The sequence below is a fragment of the Anguilla anguilla genome, chromosome 8 (genome assembly GCF_013347855.1).
Source record: "Anguilla anguilla isolate fAngAng1 chromosome 8, fAngAng1.pri, whole genome shotgun sequence".
Classification (NCBI taxonomy): domain Eukaryota; kingdom Metazoa; phylum Chordata; class Actinopteri; order Anguilliformes; family Anguillidae; genus Anguilla; species Anguilla anguilla.
In genome coordinates, this window is record NC_049208.1 from 34,714,093 (window position 1) to 34,736,093 (window position 22,001).

The 22,001-nt window shown below is 42.2% G+C and overlaps 1 protein-coding gene and 4 gene segments (V, D, J or C); 4 read left to right on the plus strand and 1 right to left on the minus strand.

The window, feature by feature from the left end:
• Window positions 1–538: 538 nt before the first annotated feature.
• LOC118234190 (immunoglobulin lambda-like polypeptide 1) lies at window positions 539–4,072 on the minus strand. Its single transcript, XM_035430612.1, has 5 exons — window positions 4,049–4,072; window positions 3,585–3,820; window positions 2,908–2,948; window positions 2,815–2,866; window positions 539–1,127 (listed from the first exon to the last, which is right to left on the minus strand). Exons 1-5 carry the CDS (start codon window positions 4,051–4,053, stop codon window positions 808–810), a joined length of 654 nt encoding a protein of 217 aa, XP_035286503.1. The 5' UTR covers window positions 4,054–4,072; the 3' UTR covers window positions 539–807.
• A 209-nt stretch (window positions 4,073–4,281) lies between these two features.
• On the plus strand, window positions 4,282–7,263 carry LOC118233513. The segment is given in 2 exon segments: window positions 4,282–4,398; window positions 6,749–7,263. Coding segments are annotated over 2 exon segments (378 nt in total).
• A 5,736-nt stretch (window positions 7,264–12,999) lies between these two features.
• Window positions 13,000–13,633, plus strand: LOC118233508. The segment is given in 2 exon segments: window positions 13,000–13,070; window positions 13,251–13,633. Coding segments are annotated over 2 exon segments (384 nt in total).
• A 3,239-nt stretch (window positions 13,634–16,872) lies between these two features.
• LOC118233522 lies at window positions 16,873–17,457 on the plus strand. The segment is given in 2 exon segments: window positions 16,873–16,952; window positions 17,138–17,457. Coding segments are annotated over 2 exon segments (372 nt in total).
• Window positions 17,458–21,229: 3,772 nt separating this feature from the next.
• Window positions 21,230–21,779, plus strand: LOC118234191. The segment is given in 2 exon segments: window positions 21,230–21,282; window positions 21,454–21,779. Coding segments are annotated over 2 exon segments (378 nt in total).
• The last annotated feature ends 222 nt before the right edge of the window (window positions 21,780–22,001 follow it).

Consider the following 22,001-nt stretch of genomic DNA (forward strand, 5'->3'; position numbering starts at 1 on the left):
AATCTGGGAATAGAGCAGCACTGTGGCCAGGTGTCTGGGCCATCCCCAGGGGGTTAGTGTGAGCAGAGCACACATCCTGCTGCACAGAACTGCACTGAGCACGCTCACACATCACTGCTCCTCTCAGCAGGCCTCCAGAGCTGGGACTGCCCCTCCTGCCCCTCCCGTATATAGTAATTTCGTAATTAATTATAATTGTATTTTCCATGAAAAGAAAACTCACGTAATATTTCTTAGTGGGTTCTCAATACATTTGTGTCAAATATACTGTACAAATATATTTAGAATTAAACCACTGACCCAATAAATAATATATATATATATATATATACTTTTTCAATTAACACATTTTAAAAGTTTTATTGTTATTATCTTATTTGAATTTTTGGGAGTATTGCAAAAGTATTTTCAGTGGCAAGAACGTAACTGTGATTTCATCAGAGTGAGGGCTGGCCTCTTGGTGGAATCACTATAGGTTTTGCACACAAAAAACAGGAGCACAAAAGTATATTTTTTATAATAACAGCCAGTTAAACAATAACTTTTCAAAGAATCTTTATTATTTCAATGACTTTTATCTAACAGCTATTGCCAAAATCACACAAACACAAATAAGAAGGCAGGTATGCATATTTGTTGAGGACACAAGCAGAGCACATGTGAGACATTAGCAGTGACAGCTCAGGCTGGAGGAAGGATTCACACACAGGCCCAGCTCAGTGTGCAGCAGTAAGGAGCAGAGAGGCTGAGAGCAGAGCAGGGTAAACACAGTGTGATCAGAGTGTGTGAGCTGGGCCTGCACCCGCCCTACTCAGCACAGTCAGCTCTCCTCAGTGTCTGAGGGGGGGCAGCCTGGGAGCCCTTTGTGGCCTCACAGGTCAGTGACCCCGCCTTCATCCAGTCATCCGCACTGAGAGTCAGGGAGCTGCTCCAGCTGTACAGGCCGTCCTTCCCCAGGACCCCGGCGCTCCCGGCCACGCCCGAGCTCCTACTGGTACCGTCCACTTTCCAGCGCAGAGTCCAGTCTGACGGGAAGCCCTTGTTGGCCAGACACACCAGTGTGGCCTTCCCCTGCTTCACCTCCACACTGGAGGGGGGCAGGACTGTCAGGGCGGGGACTGTGTCACCTGGGAGACAGGTCAGAAACAGTGAGGTCAGACAGTGGACACCACCCCCCCCCCCCTCCACCCCCATGTGTCAATCATTCTGTCCTTAAAATGAGACTGAGACGTGAAATGTCATACAGAAGTTATCACTTACAACTTATTTGGAATGTCTGAATAGACTTTACTTGCATTTGCTTTATATTCTACAATATAAAGTACATTGGCATTATTAAAGGTTCTGTCTGCATGCATTCCATTATTATCAGATTGTGACGGTAGTACTAGTAATGATAAAATTCTTCATCACAACCAGAACTGCTTCTAGTGCAGCACTTTCAATTTACTCCACTTTTGCAGCTTGAACTGTCGATTATTTCAGTAGCCCACCATAGACCCAATACAATACGCAGAACGTCTTGCAAAAGAATGATACATAATGATATTCACGCTGAAAACATATAGAATGAACCGCCAGGTTCCCGTTGTGTTCCCTCACGTATATGAACTGAACACGCACTCCGGCAGCAAGAAACAATTTTCATAAAACCTTTACATCAAGTTATCAAAAGCATTTGGTAAATATTTTCATTGCATTGGAAATTCCTCGCTTTTAAAAAAAAATCTATAAACATAATATATATATATATAAATCTATAAACATAATATACTGTAGACTAGAGAATGTTATGACATCAGAACATAAGTCTGTAATGTAACAACATTCGTAATATAATAATGCGATCGCAAATAAACATTAAAATAAAATTTGAATTAATAAAACGATCGGATTTCATAACCAACACAAACGACGAAGTGTATGAAGTAGGCTATGATCCAATTTCATTTTCAAGTGTGAAAAATAAATAACTCTGATTAAATCATTTAAATTTTTTACATTAGGGTTAGGTGGACAACACTATTTTATTCTACATTACTGAGAAAGAGATTGTCGTTTTGCAGACTGTGCCATAAAATACATGCTCGTACAGAGTGATCCTGCCGACGGCAAAGGAGCCAATGCAATTTAATTTAGTTACTCTCGAGCGCAAAATAGAAAGTTATTGCAGGTCGGTCATCTAAACATCAACAGGTCTACGATAAAGACAAACTGCCTGAAGTCAAAATGTCCTAGAATAAAAAGTATTTGACATCATTTGACTAACATTTCTGTTTTTCATTCACGCATCTCCAGAATTACAATTTTGATTCACGACATCGAACGTCGGAAAATTACAGCATATTTAAAAAAGAAGGCAAAAACATCGACAGTGAGGGATGTGGAAGAGAATTACTTACGTCCAACTGACAGTTTCGTGCCGCCACCGAAAGTGTACCACAGTGATACAGACTCATTCACGCGCCGTACAAAAACCTCTCACTCTAGAGACACAGCCGACCGTTGGCTTTTCCATTCTTTACTACTTCACGCAGCTTTTCAAATGTATCAACGATTCGCTTGTAAAAAAAATGTTGCATGTACTTGGATTTGTATGTGAAAATGTATAGTACTCTTTTGAGCTTTTCACATGCATATCTTTTATTTTATTTCTAGCTCGACGGCTGATTCAGCCGGCAGAAAATAGAATGTGGAATGTAAAATGCAAACAACCCGCAGAAACGTAATGTAAAACGAATGTATTAAAACAGATAGAATCTTCTAATATTTCTGCGGAAAATGTTGAAAAGCCTTGTTTGTATAGCCACTTACTGCCGACTTCCAGTTTGGTCCCGCCACCGAAAGTCCACCACAGTGATTCAGTCTGATTAACTGGCTATACAAAAACCTGCCTGTTGTGCACACTGTTGATCTGTCAGACCTGTGTAGCCTTAGGAAGTCCCCTGCTGGAGAATCGTGGAACGACAACGAAGATGATGTTATGAAAGCTCATCAACGAAAGTCGTTTCGGTGTACGAGTCATCAATATTAAATATGTTTCAAAATACATTCTGTGACAAATGCTCTTCGATTCAGGTGAAATGATAAATTATGTGACTGTGACAGGTGTAGTAGCGCGAGATGAGCAGAGGAGCGCTGTTCACCTCCTCTTTGGAAAGCGTCATAGTTTCCTGCTATCGTCGAATCCCAGAGGAATTCAGTGCCATGGACAGCCATACAGTTATTCATTCAACCTTTTTTAATTTGAATTTTTCTTAGTCTTACTCAGACCTCATTTTGAACACAACTTAAACAGAAAATATTCTTTATACAATGGCCACTTTAAGTTAATTTAGAGTTTTGTCTTGATCAGAGCCAGTTCTATACCAGGGATAATAAGACTGATGTGAAAGTTGAAGTTTCAATCTTGTGTCACTGACAGATCCCAGTTTGTTAAAGTAAACAATAAGACCTCTGTGTATTCCTTGACTCTGTGTGTGATCAGCTGGGAGACACAGGCTTGGGTCAGCATCTGTGGGGACGATCACACAGCACTAGTGAAGCAGTCCCAGAGTGAAGTCCCCAGGATCTGGAAAGTGGACCTTTTATCTGGCGGTGGGGAGCCTCTATGTGCTGCAGCTGGAGCCGCTCCTGGAAGACAGGCTGCTCCCAGGTGTTGGATAGTTGCTGTAGCTCCAGGGCCTTGACTGGGCTGATCCACTCTGGACTGCGGCTGCTGTCCATGGTCCTGCACACACTGGGGATCAGGAGAGGTGACAGGAGAGAGAGAGAGAGAGAGAGAGAGAGAGAGATGGAAGCTGGGCGGGGCATCCAATCCCTGCCAAACGAGAGATAAAACCAGCAGTGAATAGAGCACATGTCTGGAAATCAGGAAACATTCACTGCAATACAGTATTTCACTTTTCATTGATTCTGTATAGATATACAGCAAATGAATAATTCACTGTGCCTGACTGATGTCCCTGACTGTTTGATCTCTTGTAATGAACCTGTCATCAGTGCACACAATATCTACATTTAATAACCATATATTTCTCAATTATACCTCATATTCAGCCAGTCTTCACTGGTTACACATCAATAACCGTGCAGTCAGAATCAGTAATATTTACTTTCAAATACTTGACTGGGTAAAAACATCAGTGAATAGTGCATGTGACCCAGCCCTCTATAGACACACTGCTGTTCACACATCGGAGCTCCTCTAACTGTGTGTGACAGGATTTGTATAGAGGAAGGGGCTTTGCATACCTGTCCTGCCTCACTGCTCCACACACTTTAAGACCCCCAGTACTGATCAGTGACTGTCCAGTCCTTTCACAGACACTGACACAGGCAGCATTATGATGATGTTAAACGTTTTACTGCTGGTGACGCTGGGACTCCTTGTACAAGGTGAGAATGATGGATCCACATTAACTTCAGATATTGGTTATAGATCACATTATCATTGTTCACTTTTCACCAAATAAATGATTTCACAAAAGTTGACATGATAGCCTAGTCCAAATAAACAGATTTCAGCAAATTGTTTGAATAGTAACATGTATTGACATCCATTTCAATGTTTTGTTTTTCAGAATCAATGGCAGATATAATTCTGACTCAGTCTCCAGCAGCTCAGGGTCTTCAGCTGGGAGACACTGTCTCTATCAGCTGTACAACCAGTCAGAGTGTGAGCAACTACCTCCACTGGTACCAGCAGAAACCTGGTCAGGCTCCTAAACTTCTGATCTATAGTGCCACTACTCGCCAGTCTGGGATTCCTGATCGTTTCAGTGGGAGTGGATCTGGGACTCAGTTCACACTGAAAATCACTGGAGTCCAGGCTGAAGATGCAGGAGATTATTACTGTCAGCAGGGATATAGCTCGCCGACACAGTGATACAGAGCCGAACAAAAACCTCCCTCAGTCAGACTGCACAGAGACTGCACTGCTGCAGCTGGGACCTACTGCAGGTGCTGAGGGGGGAGGCACTGATCTGTGACACTGAAGGGCTCTGCTCAAATTCTGAGCTGTTTTGTGCATTAATAACGCTCATTTTTTAATATTTAATACAAGTTCTCTAAATGTAAGCTCATCCAAAATCTTCCTTTTAAGATCCGTTTTAATTATATTAGCATAAACCTTTCATTGAATGAATACACTTGAGATACTGGCACTTACACACTTGAGATATCAGCACTTTGTAAACACAAGGAAAAGATGCACCGATTTAACAAAAAACTGGAGTGGAGAATTGCATTTCGATTACATTTACTGGACCAGAGGTGGGACTCAACACACACAAGTGAAATTTCTTGAATGTAAAGTTTGTACGTATTTGAGGTTTTTCCAGGGGTAAATTATAATGAAGGATCTAAACAGATTTTTTGGACACTGGTCAATGTTCCCTTAATTTCGATGATGAGACCCAGGAACATTCTAGGATAATTCATGTCCTGTAGTTGCACAGCGTCTTTGGAAATTAATACCGAATTCCAATGAGCTACTGGCTACAGGGCATTCAGTGATGAGAGTGGCTCTCACACCCCCAGCAGTGTTCCTCCTGCTCTTTCCCAAACTCCAAACTCAGCTCCATCTTCAGCACTGTCTTCACTTTCACCCTCGGTTGTGAAAAAACTGATACATCATAGGAAATCTCGCTCATTCATTTGCATGGATGCAGGTATGAGCAAAAGCATTGTTCATAAGTATCGTCATGATTTACAATAGGAGAAATTTTCATGCTTACTGAAGACTTTTTTAAGTATAATTTTGGCCAAATTTGAATAAGTAATGCAGGATTGACCCTGTGCTCCCTTCCAAATTTTCAAGTAATCAGCATTCTATGGCTGTAGGTGACACCACTATGGGTTGAGCTTCTAGACATGGCACAAGCTGCCATTACACTGTGTGACCACAGAGAGGAGATAGAGAGCACTATTTTTCTTCTGATATAAAAGCACTACAGTATAATGAGGGAGAGGAAGCTACAGGGCCCTGTTTCATAAAGCAGGATTACTGAGTTAGCTGGATAAGTGCGCTGAGTAAAACCCAGAACCTTCCAAAACATGGAGCATGGACTGAAGTATAAAGAGCTGTTTGGGGGTTTACTCAGCACAGTTACCCAGCTAACTCAGTAACGCAGCTTTATGAAAAAACCCAGGCTGGTATTAGACGTAGACCTGCACAGGATGTTCTCTCCCCCTGTACACTGGTAATCTTGAGAGGTAACAGGAGAGAGAGAGAGAAAACAAGCACAGCCGGACAGGGCACCCAGTCCCTGCATCACAATGTGTAAAAATAGCAGTGAACAGAGCATGTGTCCCAGCCCTCTATAGACACACTGCTGTTCACACATCAGAGGTCCTCTAACTGTGTGTGACAGGATTTGTATAGAGGAAGAGGCTTTGCATACCTGTCCTGCCTCACTGCTCCACACACTTTAAGACCCCCAGTACTGATCAGTGTCTGTCCAGTCCTTTAACAGACACTGACACAGGCAGCATTATGATGATGTCAAACTTTCTACTGCTGGTGATGCTGGGACTCCTTGTACAAGGTAAGAAAGACAGAACTATTTTAACTTGAGGTTTTAGTTATAGTTCACAGTTTTTTTGCTTTCTTCTCAAGACATAAATGTTTTTACTTGAGTTGCCATTGTTATATTGTCAAAGTAACCTGAATATTGCATGTTGATTTCCAATATTTTTCTACATTCATTATTGTACATTGACATCATCTCCATGCTTTGTTTTTCAGAATCAATGGCAGAAATAGTTCTGACTCAGGATCCAGCAGCTCAGTCTGTTCAGCTGGGAAACACTGTCTCTATCAGCTGTACAGTCAGTCAGAGCGTTTACAATGGCAACTTCCTCAGCTGGTACCAGCAGAAACCTGGTCAGGCTCCTAAACTTCTGATTAATGCTGCCACAAGTCGCCAGTCTGGGATTCCTGATCGTTTCAGTGGGAGTGGATCTGGGACTCAGTTTACACTGAAAATCACTGGAGTCCAGGCTGAAGACGCAGGAGATTATTACTGTCAGAGTTACCACTACATCAACAGTAAAAGTATATTCACACAGTGATACAGAGCCGTACAAAAACCTCCCTCAGTCAGACTGCACAGAGACTGCACTGCTGCAGCTGGGACCTACTGCAGGTGCTGAGGGGGGAGCCACTGATCTGGAACACCAGTATTTACATCTGGGCTGTAGGGGGCGACAATGAGCCACAGCCCTGAATGCACACCTCTCTGTGCTGAAGAGGAGCTGCTCCGTGTCACACACAGAACCCCTAGCAGAGCTGATGCTGAAACACACATACTTCTGTACCACTACATCACCGGAAACACATAGAATCATTTCACAAGCAACAATGATGACCAGGTTTGGCTGAGTTCACCCAATATCAGAGTATGTGAACATTCTCCCAGAAGTGGAATGAGAGGGATATTCAAATTAATTTCTTTCAGAAAGGTATTTTGATTATGTATTCAATACATAGATGATAACTGGTTACCTGCATGTCACCCAGTGCATGCTGGGATAGGCTCCAGGACCCCCTCCCCCCCCCCCCGCGACCCTGCCCAGGATAAGCAGGTATAGATAATGGATGGATGGATGGATGGATGATAACTGGTGTCATTAAAGGTATTTATTTTCAGATGGGATCAAACTGATGTCTTCGCTGTGCAGTCAATTTTAAATTCATCATCTCCAATTGCACTAAATTTGGTATGCCTAATTTGCAAACTATGTCCAAGCATGCTCATATATGGTCCTACTGCCAGCTCAGGAGAGTGACAGCTCACATTTCTCCTCAAAACGACACAGTACCACCCAGCTGCTTTGTTTCACACTGCAGCCACAAGAGCTGCGCACACACTGAAAAGGGGTGGAGGAGATCCAATCATAGGCGTGCGCAGGGGGCAAGCCACTGGTGCCCGGACGGCCAACAGCGATTTGCTCAAGCAACACTGCTCTCCCCATCGACTGAATCCCTTCCGTCAACCCCTTGGCTGACACAGAGCTAGTTGTGCATCAACCCAGCAGGATATCTGGCCACAGTCAGTCTGAAACAATGGCACTCACTAATGTACCGCATAATAAAGCTAACCGTGGAATTGATGTGGATAACTTAATTGTCATAAAAACACGGCACGCTGCTACTAATCATAGTGAACCATCCTTAAAAAGTGGACTATTAAATGTTAGATCACTCACTCCAAAAACAGATCTTGTCAACAAATTGATAATAGACCATAATCTCAATGTATTATGTCTGACTGAAACTTGGCTAAGACCTGATGAATATGTTGCGATTAATGAAGCGTCTCCTGTGGGTTTCATAGGTACTCAGGTGTCACGTCCATCAGGCAGAGGGGGAGGCGTTGCAGCTATTTATCAGTCCTTATTGAGTCTAGCGCCTAAGCATGGATATATGTTCTCCTCTTTTGAAGTTCTTATTACTAACTGTGTACAGCCCGATCTAGCTAATAAAAGTGCTAGCGGGCAGTCCTTTCTTCTTGTGTCTGTTTACAGGCCACCTGGGCCTTACTCTGATTTCTTAAGGGAATTTGCTGAGTTTTTATCACACCTTGCAATTTTAGCAGATAAGGTCATAATTGTTGGCGATTTCAACATACATGTGAATATAAATGGTGACCCCGTACTGTCAGCTGACCGTAACTCTGTGTCGGTTCTTGTGCTCCTTGACCTGAGTGCAGCTTTTGACACAATTGACCATGGAATTCTACTGGACAGACTTCAGGCCTGTGTTGGACTTCATGGACAGGCACTCGCATGGTTTGGATCATACCTATGTGACAGGAAACAGTTTGTCAAATTAAAAGAAGAAGAGTCCAGCTCCTCAATAATGAAATAAGGTATTCCACAAGGATCAGTACTAGGACCAGTACTCTTCTCGCTATATATGCTACCACTTGGCAATATTATCCGGGCACATGGCGTAGAGTTCCACTGTTATGCGGACGATACCCAGATTTATATTTCAATGAAACCTGGCGAAGCACTGCCGCTTTCACAGTTAGAGGCCTGTATTGTAGATATCAAGGTTTGGATGCTTTCAAATTTTCTGCTCCTAAATTCAGACAAGACTGAAATGTTGGTTTTAGGTCCCAAAATATTAAGGGAGAAATTGTCTACTCTCACCTTAAACTGTGATGGTTGTTTGGCTGAACCTAATATGGTCATTAAAGACCTTGGTGTCACCATTGATCCTGATCTATCTTTTGACACCCATATAAAAAACATATCCAGAATTGCCTTCTTTCAGCTTCGCAACATAGCTAAAATTAGACATATCCTGTCAGTCGGGGATGCTGAAAAAATGAACCATGCGTTTGTTCCGTCTAGGTAGGTTACTGTAACACCCTGCTTTCTGGCTGCCCTAATAACTCGTTAAAGAGTCTCCTGCTTGTGCAGAATGCAGCTGCTTGTATCTTGACCAGAACTAAGAAGTATGAGCACATTACACCAGTACTAACGTCGCTTCACTGGCTACCCATTAAGCATAGAATAGACTTCAAGGTTTTGCTCCTGACTTTTAAAGCTCTGCATGGACGTGCACCTGTGTACATATCTAACCTGCTCCTACCTTATAAGCCCACAAGGTAACTCCGATCCCAAGACGCAGGCTATTTGGTAGTCCCAAGAATTTCCAAAAACCTAAAAGGTGGTAGGGCTTTCTCCTACAGGGCCCCACTACTGTGGAACCAGTTTCCAAAATTTCTAAAGGAGTCAGACACAGTCTCAATATTTAAATCTAGATTAAAAATGCACCTCTATGCTCAGGCTTACAATCAGTTGTAGTCTGGAGACAGGGTGCGAGAAGCCTGTAGTCATAGAGCTTTGTAGGTGGCAATCCTTTCCTTACTGTCACCTGTCAATCAGCTGTGACCCGACTTTACATGGGCTGGCTCTTTTATAGGCGGGTATGGTTGTCTACCCCTCATGACTGCATGGGCTCTCCATCCCTGTCCTAGTAGATATGCAGCCATATTCTACTCCTGGCGGGGTCCCCCCAATACATACCACTGCCACCTTACTCACTGTCTGCTATATTGCAAATTCCCTAATTTCCGTTTCTACCCTCTTCCCCACGCTGCCGGAGGGGCTCTTGCCCCAACCCTCGAGAGTGCTTCGAGAGTCATCTGATCTCCCCCACCTCTGCGGTCCAGCCCCTCTTTGTCATTGCCTCCACCCTGCCCACATCTGTCGCCACCTGCTGTTCCCCATCTCCGCCACCCGGCCCCACCCATCATCTGAGCCACATCACATATCTTATAAAACTGGCTGACATGCTGGTCACCAGTTGGCACCCTGAGCCGACCAGAGGAGGATGGGTTTCCCCCTTGAGCCTGGTTCCTTCCAAGTTTTCTTCCCATCTGCCACAGGGAGTTTTTCCTTGCCACTGTTGCCTTAGGCTTGCTCCTGTGGGGGTTTAGGCCAGGGTTGTCTGTAAAGCGTATTGTGACAACTGCTGTAAAATACGCTATACAAATAAAATTTGATTGATTTGATTTGATTGATTGCTTGTTGTGTAAATACAACTGCAGAAAATAAAGAGAAGCAAAGTTTTCTGACTGAAACCAGGAAACATTCACATTAATGGAGTATTTCACTTTTCATTAATTCTGTATGGATAGTTTGTAATTGAATAATTCCCTGTGCCTGTCTGATGTCCTTGACTTTCTGAACTCTTGCAATGAATCTGACATCAATGGACACAATACGTGAATTTATTCAACACAATCATAAGTCATATTCAGCATGTCTGAACCAGTTACACATCTTTAATCATACAATACAATGTCAGAAACAGTAAAGTTGGCGTTCTATTGTTGTACTGGAAAAAATGAAGTGAACAGTGCATGTGTCCCAGCCCTCTGTAGACCCACTGCTGAGCTCCTCTAACTGTTTGTGAAAGGATTTGTTTAGATGAAGGGGCTTTGCATACCTGTCCTGCCTCACTGCTCCACACACTTTAAGACCCCCAGTACGGATCAGTGACTGTCCAGTCCTTTCACAGACACTGACACAGGCAGCACTATGAGGATGTCAAACTTTTTACTTCTGGTAATGCTGGGACTCCTTGTACAAGGTGAGAAAGGCAAATCTATTTTAAGTTGGGATTTTGGTTATAGTTCACATTTTCTTTTATACTTCTCACAAAACAACTGTTTTTACAAAAAATTCCCTTATTGTATCACCAAATCCACCAGAATATTGCATGTTGTTTGTCAGTATTATTATGATTGTCATCCACTTCCATGATTTGTTTTTTTAGAATCAATGGCAGATGTAGTTCTATTCAGCTGGGAGACACTGTCTCTATAAGCTGAACAACCAGTCAGAGTGTGGGCAGCTGGCTCAGCTGGTACCTGCAGAATCCTGGTCAGGCTCCAAAACTTCTGATTTATCTTGCCACAACTCGCCAGTCTGGGATTCCTGATCTTTCAGTGGGAGTGGATCTGGGACTCAGTTTACACTGAAAATCACTGGAGTCCAGACTGAAGATGCAGGAGATTATTACTGTCAGAGTTACCACTACATCAACAGTGAACATATATTCACACAGTGATACAGAGCCGTACAAAAACCTCCCTCAGTCAGACTGCACAGAGACTGCACTGCTGCAGCTGGGACCTACTGCAGGTGCTGAGGCACTGATCTGGAACACCTAGCTATGGTTGATTATCTTAAAAATGATTAATGATTATCATGTATTTTAATTTCAGTGTATCCAAACTTTTAATAAGGAATGTAATTTTGAATAATTTTCAATGACTGTGCTTCAAAATCTCACCCTGGCCAATCGACATTTGTTGTTCTGATACAGTGCACTGACATAATATATCACATTTTAAAATAAATTTATTCTTAAGACGTTTAATACAAGATATCACAGCATGAATCAGCAGTAAACAGCAGGCAGTCCATCACAGTGGAGTCACTCAGTCCAGAGCTCTCCCAGCACACATCACACAGGCTGCTGTTACACACCCTGACCAATCAGAGCTCCACTGCTGCTTCTGATCAGATCCTCTAACACCATACTAAAAGAGCACAAACTACAGTCTGATAGGCACTGCTGACCAATCCTGTGAGCTGCTGTGTAGAAGGGAACACATCATTATCTGCATGGTCACCATAAGAGGGAGGGATTCATTCAGCTCAGTTGTCCCTTTCTCACTGAGGACAAAGTGATTCCTCTGGTTGACTGTGTGCCTGCAGTCTGCCTGTACCAGCTGCACAATGTGAGCTCCCAGATTCAGTGGCTGTGCTGCTCAGCTGGCTGAGAGCAAAATTAATATTAGAGGCTACTGGCAGCACATGGGGAAGAGCATGATTTTCTGTGCTCTCCAGGACTGATGGAGGAATTACAGTTTAGCACAAAAATGATGCTAAATCCTGGCTTAAATCATGGAATAACTTTTCCACAGTCAGCATAGTTTTCACAGTATTTAAAAAAAAAACATCTTCATTGCTAGTTGTCACAATACAACTGCACAAAAAACTGAGAAGAAGATATGAGTGAAATCAGGAAATGTTCAAAATAATACAGTTTTTTCACTTTTCATTGATTCTAAATGGATATACTGTAACTGAACAATTCCCTGTGCCTGACTGGTGTAGTTTCTTTATGGGAGTTTGGAAAGTCAAATATAACATGCAACGTGAATGAATTCAACGCATATTTTACACAATGATAAGCCATATTCAACCAGCCTGTTTTCACCAATTATGCTTATAAAATCAGAAATTACAAAGCTAAAAATAGTAATATTGAATTTGAACATTTAACAGGGTAAAAACAGCACGTGTCCCAGCCCTCTATAGACCCACTGCTGTTCACACATCAGAGCTCCTCTAACTGTGTGTGACAGGATTTGTATAGAGGAAGGGGCTTTGCATACCTGTCCTGCCTCACTGCTCCACACTCTTTAAGACCCCCAGTACTGATCAGTGACTGTCCAGTCCTTTCACAGACATTGACACAGGCAGCACTATAATGATGTTGGTCATTCTACTGCTGGTGATGCTGGGACTCCTTGTACAGGGTGAGAAAGAAAGAACTGTTTTAACTTGAGGTTTTAGTTATAGTTCACATTTTTGTTTTTTCTTTTCACAAAACAGCTGTTTTGAAGCAAGCTGCCATTACAGAGTAATCAAATTTACCAGAATACTGCAAATTACTAAATTAAAATGTGCATTGACATCCATTTCCATTTTTTTTTCAGATTCAATTGCAGATGTAGTTCTGACTCAGTCTCCAGCAGCTCAGTCTGTTCAGCTGGGAGACACTGTCTCTATCAGCTGTACAGCCAGTCAGAGTGTTTACACTGACAGCAGTGGTGGCAGACTCAGCTGGTACCTGCAGAAACCTGGTCAGGCTCCTAAACTTCTGATTTATCTTGCCACAAGTCGCCAGTCTGGGATTCCTGATCGTTTCAGTGGGAGTGGATCTGGGACTCAGTTCACACTGAAAATCACTGGAGTCCAGGCTGAAGATGCAGGAGATTATTACTGTCAGAGTTTACATCAGATCGGTAGTAGCTGGCCGTTCACACAGTGATACAGAGCCGTACAAAAACCTCCCTCAGTCAGACTGCACAGAGACTGCACTGCTACAGCTGGGACCGACTGCAGGTGCTGAGGGGGGAGTCACTGACCCAGGACCCTGAGAGGCTCAGCGCTAAAACACCAAACTTCCGTTATACATTTTTTGTTTTTTATTTGACAAGAGAGTACAAACCTTCCATGTGTTCTCAGCAAGCTAGTAACACTACAAGTTGACGTTAAAATGTATTTATCTAGTCGTTTTACATATAAAATAATATGAGAAAGTTTTGTATTAACAGCAACATAAGGAAGATAACTTGAATTTTTCTTAAAGACCTTAAATTGCGTAAAGCATTGTTTCTCATGAATGACAAACATTTCTCATAATAAGACAAAGGCTTTTTATTAAAAGCAATTATCTCAACAAATAAACAATTCTGGAAACATTTTTATGAGTCTCAAGCATTTCAACAATAATTTAGATCATTAGTATTAAAAAATATCATATCAAAAGTATCATTAAAAAATATAAAAAGCACACTAATGCGTATACACAATACTACAAGAAAGAGTTGTGAGATGCTCATGAGATTTTATTAATCACCCCTGCAAACAATTTCTAGCCCTCAGGCCGTTTATGTGTGTGTGTGTGTGCGTGTCTCTCTCTCTCTCTCTCTCAACAATAATACAATTAACACATGGGAAACCAAAGAGGGAACAAACAGAAATTAAAAACTGAAGTGCCTCCATCTGGCGGCGCGAAAAGGAAAAACAGAAACAGAAACACCGAACCATGACACATCCCTTACATACGAAATAACAATACATTGTTATACATAGCCTACTGTAGTTGTAATACAGTGGACTACTGTAAATACATCTTCAGCATATAGCTGCTTACTCATTCTGATTTCAATTGAGGTATGAACTTGTTAGGAAACCTCCACCACTATCATGTTTAGGATCCACTACAGTTTCATGTAAATGTACTGGGACAGTTGTGTCGCAGTTGTTTCCCTCTGCAGTAATCAAATTTGTATTTCAAAGCAAACAACCATGGGGCTAAATTCAGTATGTGTATTGATTTTATATGTTTTTAACTCATATTGAACTATATTACAACAATGCCATTCAAGTACTCTTTTTCTAAGTCAACATAAGCATTAGGACAAAGTTTCTAAACTTACTTGATAGCAATGAAAGCAAATACCGGAGGACTTAGGAGTCACCAGCATTCAGGCCATCCATGGAAGAAATGAGAAAGTGGTGAAAAAGTTGTGGGGGAAAAAGCTAAATCCTCAAATAATTGCTGGTGATCTCTATACATTAGGAGTGAAAGTATCACAGGACACAGTGTGAAAAAACATAGAGACAAATTACAAAGGCTACACTTCTAGATGTAAACTTCTCATCAGCAATAAGGACAGAAAGGAGAGATTTGCAACAAAAAAGAAAAAACAAAAAAACAAAAACAAAGATAAGCCTGATTAGTAGATGAGACAAACATAAACCTTGACCAGAGAGATGGAAAGGTGAAAGTGCGGAGAAAGAGCGGAGTTGCTCTGGACCCTCGACATACTACTTCTTCTGTTAAGCATGGTGAAGGCAGTGTGATGGCTTGGGCCTGTATGGCTGCATCTGATGTTTTATGTTGCCTTCAATAGTCTGATATTCCCGATTCACCTAATGGGAGCTCCAAAATTTTGTTCTCAACATGCGCAGTACAGACTTACTCCAGGGATTTAACAAGCTTAGGCAAGCTGAAGGCGTGCTTTCCTGTCTAGTTAAATACTGTATGCACGTCTATGGCATGAATACCTGGGAAGGCTTTTTTTCCAAGAATGTCATGGAGTTTGTAGAGAACAGTTTGTTTTAGTTATTTCATTTAATTGTTAATAGTTTCATGTCTTTAAGTGAATAGCCATTTTGTAGGATTTTGCTGTCCTATAATTCAAAATTCCATCAGTAAAAATGCACGGAATCCATTGCAAAAATACCTGGGAAGGTCTTCTTCAAGAATATACTGGATATAGCAGAAAACAGTCTGATTTCCTTATTTCATTGAATTTTTAAAAGTGGCATTGTGGTGTAGGGATGGCTGGTTTAAGCAACCACACCTGCCCTGGGCCAAGCTAATTAGACCTGGCCAATTGTATAATTGGTTAAGAATTAGATAATTGTCCAGGCTAATTGGACCCAGGAACAGGAGTGGCTGCACCTGTGCGTAGTGAGGTAATCACTGCACACAGGTTAAATCTGCCATCCCCACCCACACAAGGAGAGTTTCTCTGTCATGACAGTGTTTAAGATCTGCTCACTTGGCTGTAACATCTTGCCAAACCCTTGTAAATAAATGTGGACTATTTGAACATCTTCTCCCTGTGTCTCTGTGCCGGAGGGCCCCAAGGAAAGCCACTTCGGTGGCCTGTGGCAGGCGTGTTTGCCACAGGCATGTATTGAATTGAATCGCTATTTTGGGGTATTTTGCCTTCCGATATTTCCACATTCACAAACATTTTTTGCATAAATACCTGGGAAGAAGGACGACTTCTTCTAGAATCTAGTTGAGTTTTCTGAAAACAATTAGATTTTATCATTTTATGGAATTTAAAAAAGTGTGCATTTAACTTACCTACTCTTTAGGGGTATTGAATACTCCATTTTGGAGTATTTATTTAATTTTATTTTATTAATAATATAAATGCAGGGTTAGTCTAGGATTAGCTAAGTTTGCACTCATTCATGCTGGAAAGTGGGAACATGTATGTGTGCCATTTCTCAGGTAGCTGTTCATATATTGCGATGACTGCTATGCAGTCATATCTCCCCTAGTTATGCCTTGGTGGGGCGGCATTCCTCATACCTATGAAACAGCAAGAGATTGATGTCTAAATAAGGCCGGTTGCATGTCTAATTCAGAACACATTTTGTGTAATTTCAACTCAGTCTGTGTTAAGAAGTCTCACTTTCTAACCCATAAATTGTATATCCTATTTGTAACAAAAATTAGTAACACAAAAGCTGTGTGTTGGATATTAACAGATCTTTTTTTAGAGTGCCAAGATATAAAAGCGAGCACAGCTGGGTGGGGCATAAAGTCCGTGCATCACAACAGCTAAAATTAGCAATGAATAGTCAACATGTCCCAGCCCTCTACAGACCCACTACTGTTCACACATCAGAGCTCCTCTAACTGTGTGTGACAGGATTTGTATAGAGGAAGGGGCTTTGCATACCTGTCCTGCCTCACTGCTCCACACACATTAAAACGCCCAGTACAGATCAGTGACTGACCAGTCCTTACACAGGCACTGAAACAGTCAGCATTATGATGAGGTCAAACATTTTACTGCTTGTGATGCTGGGACTCCTTGTACAAGGTGAGATAGACAACTCTGTTTTAACTTGGGATTTTGGTTATAATTCACATTTTCTTTTTTACTTCTCACAACAAAACTGCTTTTACAAAAATTGCCCTCATTGTATTATCAAATTAACCAGAGTATTGCATGTTGTTTGTCAGTATTAAGGTAATTGTCATCCATTTTCATATTTTGTTTTTCAGAATCAATGGCAGATATAGTTCTGACTCAGAATCCAGCAGCTCAGTCTGTTCAGCTGGGAGACACTGTCTCTATCAGCTGTACAACCAGTCAGGGCATTTATAGTAGTCCCTACCACTACCTCCACTGGTACCTGCAGAAACCTGGCCAGGCTCCTAAACTTCTGATTTATCTTGCCACAAGTCGCCAATCTGGGATTCCTGATCGTTTCAGTGGGAGTGGATCTGGGACTCAGTTTACAATGAAAATCACTGGAGTCCAGGCTGAAGATGCAGGAGATTATTACTGTCAGCAGGGTTATAGCTACCCGCTCACACAGTGATACAAAGCTGTACAAAAACCTCCCTCAGTCAGACTGCACAGAGACTGCACTGCTGCAGCTGGGACCTACTGCAGGTGCTGAGGGAGGGGGGAGGCACTGATCTGGAACACTGAGGGGCTCTGCTCAAATTCTGAGTTGGTTTGTGCAATAATGATTCACATATTCTAATATTTAATACCATTTCTCTAAATGTTAATGTGAGCACATACAAAACATTCCTATTAAGATTCACCTGAATTATATAAGCACAAATTTTTAATTGAAAGAATATACTTGAGACACAGGAATTGATCAGAATAAATTTGTTTAATCTCTTCTGAAACATGAAATGGAATGTGGACCCTATCACCACTTTGTAAACACAAGGAGAAGATGCACAGATTTAACAACAATAGACTGAAATTGAGAATTGCAATTCAATGTTGTTCACTGGGTCAGAGGTGGGACTCAACACACACAAGTGAAATTTTGAATGTAATATTTGTGCACATTTGAGGTTTTTCCAGGGGAAAATTATAATTATGGATCTAAAAAAGGGTTTTTTTCACATTAGTCAATGTTGCTTTAATATTGATGACGAGACCCTGATGCATTCTTAGACAATTATTTCCCTGAAGTTGCACAAGATTATTAGATATTAATACCACATATCAAGTAGCTAAATTAGCTAAAGCCTACAGAGCACAGATTGGGAGGGTGGGGGTTGGTATTGACACCAAGGGTGGCCATTTTGAAGTCCTGTGGATGCTTAACCGCTTCTCTGCAGCTTAAGCCAGATATAATTTCTGTTGATAAAGAACTCTGAGGGGAGGAATGCTCTCACGCCCTCCAGCAGTGTTCCTCCTCCTCTTTCCCAAACTCCAAACTCAGATCCATTTTCCCCATTAACTCCGCTTTCACCCTTGGTTGTGGAACAGCAATGACACACTTCTGGATATTTCTCTCTTTTGTTTGCATGGATGTAGGAGTGAGAAAAAAGCATTGTTCTTAAGTATCGTCATGATTTACAATAGGAGGAATTTTCATGTGTATTAAAGACTAAACTAAGTACAATTTATCCAAATCTGAATAAGTAATGCAGGACTGACCCTGTGCTCCCTTCCAAATTTTCATAAATATGTGTTGTTTGGCTGTAAAGGACACCACTATGGGTTGCTGTTCTATACATGGCACAAGCTGCCATTACAATGTGTGACCACAGGGCAGAGACAGAGATTGCTGTTTTGCTGCTGATATAAAAGCACTACTGTATAATAAGGGAGAGGAAACTACAGGGCCCTGTTTCATAAAGCAGGATTACTGAGTTAGCTGGATAAGTGCACTTCTCTTCCTGCTCTCAACGAAGGCGGACACTTTTTCCTCTGCTCCCTCCCTGCCCTTATCTGCCCCTGCTTGCTGCTCTCTTGTCTTGTGCTGTCTCTGTCTGAACTATCCGGAGCCTCTCTCTGCATTTCTCTCCGAAACCTAAAATCATGGATCTGATCAACTGGTCTCTCAAAGCAATTGATAGTATTTTCTCGACGAGAAGAATGGGTCAGGGAGAGCCCTCTTGCCCTGACGGAACGTTTGCAGCCGGATACACAATGGACTCCTGGAAGGAGTGGATGGTCGTGTGCCTGTCGATCCTTTCCGTTGAGGATGTTGAAGACGTTTACTTGATTGGAATTATGATAACAGGCTTTCTGCTGTTTGGAGCTGGCAGCATCCTGATTTATCGCAATGTTCAGAAGGCGTTGGCAGCACTAATTGGGAAGCTGCCCGCCATTGAGGGAACGGGCAGGGCTGTCAACACTCAGACTCAAGCGATTTGCGAGCTCAATCGCAAACTGGATGCGATTGGATCGCAAATTCGCATGACGGATACCAACTTGGAGAAGTTGTCGGTTCGGCTCACTGAAATGGGCCATCAAATTCGGATGATTGGAACAACGCTGAGAGAACCACAGGACTAAAGGTAGACGAAAAATGCAGAAGTCTGCCTGAACCCAAAACAATCCTTATCCTCATTGGCTCCCCCACATCAGCCTTGGAAGGCTGATATCTCTCCACTCTCCTGGATTGTTATGCAGACAGATGCTCGGCCCTACCCCTACCTCCCTGCTCCTATGGAACTTTGTCTCTGGATCAGGACTCTTCGAGGTCGTCTCCACGGCAATGGCCATGTCCTCGTCATCAGTATCAGATGGCAGAGACAATGTTGAGACTGTGGTGGAGATGAAGTCCATGGACTTACACACACACGCACATGAAGATACGTAACACACACACCACCTCCTACTCAACGCCTTCTTGGCTCCCACCCCCCCTCCCTCCCCCGTTACAGTGCAGTCTGCTGAGGGTTGATGCGATGCACCTGAGCGGCTGCGCGCTCCCCCCAGTGTCTGTGCTGCGACACTTCCCCTCCCCGACACCCTACCCCCTACCACATGTGCAAGTCTTCGAGTTTTGTTGTAATGTTTGTAATGTTTTTATGATGTTGCTATGTGCTGAGGTTTTTCTTTGTTTTAATGAAACGAGTGCCCTCTCGTTTCATTGAAAGGACTGTTTTTTTTCCCTCCTCCTTCCTCCTGTTCTCTCATTTCTCATCTAGTAAGTTGGCGCCGCAGATGGCTGCCTCGGTGTGTTGACCAAAACAAATTCCTCGTATGTGTAAACGTACTTGGCAATAAAAAACGATTCTGATTCTGGTTCTGATTCTGAGTAAAACCCAGAACCCTCCAACATATGGCACATGGTCTGAAGTAAAAAGAGCTGTTCCGGGGTTTACTCAAAACAATTATACAGCTAACTCAATAACCCTGCTTTGTGAAAAAAAAACCCAGGCTGGTATTACATTTAGACCTAACTGGTGCAGTTTGAAGCAGCCTCACAACAGAGTAGTCTGTCTATATTAGCTGAACAGGATCTTATACTCTCGCCCTGCATGTGTGAGTGATCTGCGATGGGGGAAAAGAAGTGGTTGCTAGGAGATTGTGCATTATGGGATATGCAGTTTCTCTGCGCTCTCACAAAGTGATGGAGGACGTTGATAAAATGAGCATGGAAGATGGAAGGCATGACTCAATAAATATAATCTCAGATAGAAAAAAGAAAGAAAAATAAATCAGCGAAAAATAATAATGGGCGTTCCACTGCTACACTGGAGATCATAGCAGTAGAGAGTGAAGTAGAGAGTTCCCTTCTACAGTTAGCACAGTAATCCCTCTGATAACACAAAGAATCTCATTATAATCATCTGAAAACTATAGTGTTAAATATGAGGAAGGACCGGCTCATAAAGACAAGAGTAAAATCTCACTGTAACAGTGTTTTAGTACATATTCGTTTGACAGGGATATACAGGGATATTTGAATCATTTCCTGTGCATGCATGATGTCACAGAATTTTTTATTTCTGATACTGAAACGTCTATCAGAACAAACAACACAGATATTTATTAAATACACATTTTCTGGAATATTAGTCAATCTGCTGTCACCCGTGACCAATCATTGATCTATAAAAGTGCAATCTAATTTCAGAATTAATTCCCTAAATGCATACTATAAATATGCTGTCTGGATGAAAATAGCAGTGAATAGTGTGTGTCCCAGCCCTCTACAGACCCACTGCTGTTCACACATCAGAGCTCCTCTAACTGTGTGTGACAGGATTTGTATAGAGGAAGGGGCTTTGCATACCTGTCCTGCCTCACTGCTCCACACACTTTAAGACCCCCAGTACTGATCAGTGACTGTTCAGTCCTTTCACAGACACTGACACAGGCAGCATTATGGCGATGTCAAGCGTTCTACTGCTGGTGATGCTGGGACTCCTTGTACAGGGTGAGAAAGATGGATCCATCTTACCTTGAGATTTTTTTTGTTGTTCACAATTTTGTTTGTTTCTTTTCACAAAAGTTGCCATCATAGACTAGTCAAATGTATCAGAATTGAACAAATTGTTTGAAAATATTAATATGCATTGACATCCATTTCCATTTTTTTCTTTTTCAGAATCAATGGCAGATATAGTCCTGACTCAGGCTCCAGCTGCTCGGTCTGTTCAGCTGGGAGACACTGTCTCTATCAGCTGTACAGTCAGTCAGAGCGTTTACAATGGCAACTGGCTCCACTGGTACCTGCAGAAACCTGGTCAGGCTCCTAAACTTCTGATTTATCTTGCCACAAGTCGCCAGTCTGGGATTCCTGATCGTTTCAGTGGGAGTGGATCTGGGACTCAGTTTACACTGAAGATCACTGGAGTCCAGGCTGAAGATGCAGGAGATTATTACTGTCAGGGTGCTCATTATATCAGTAGTAGCTGGGTGTTCACACAGTGATACAGAGCCGTACAAAAACCTCCCTCAGTCAGACTGCACAGAGACTGCACTGCTGCAGCTGGGACCTACTGCAGGTGCTGAGAGAGGGGGGAGGCATTGATCTGTGACACTGAGGGGCACTGCTCAAATTTTGTGCAATAATAATTCACATATTCTAATATTCATTACCATTTCTCTAAATGTTAATGTGAGCACATCCAAAACCTTCCTCTTAAGATCAAT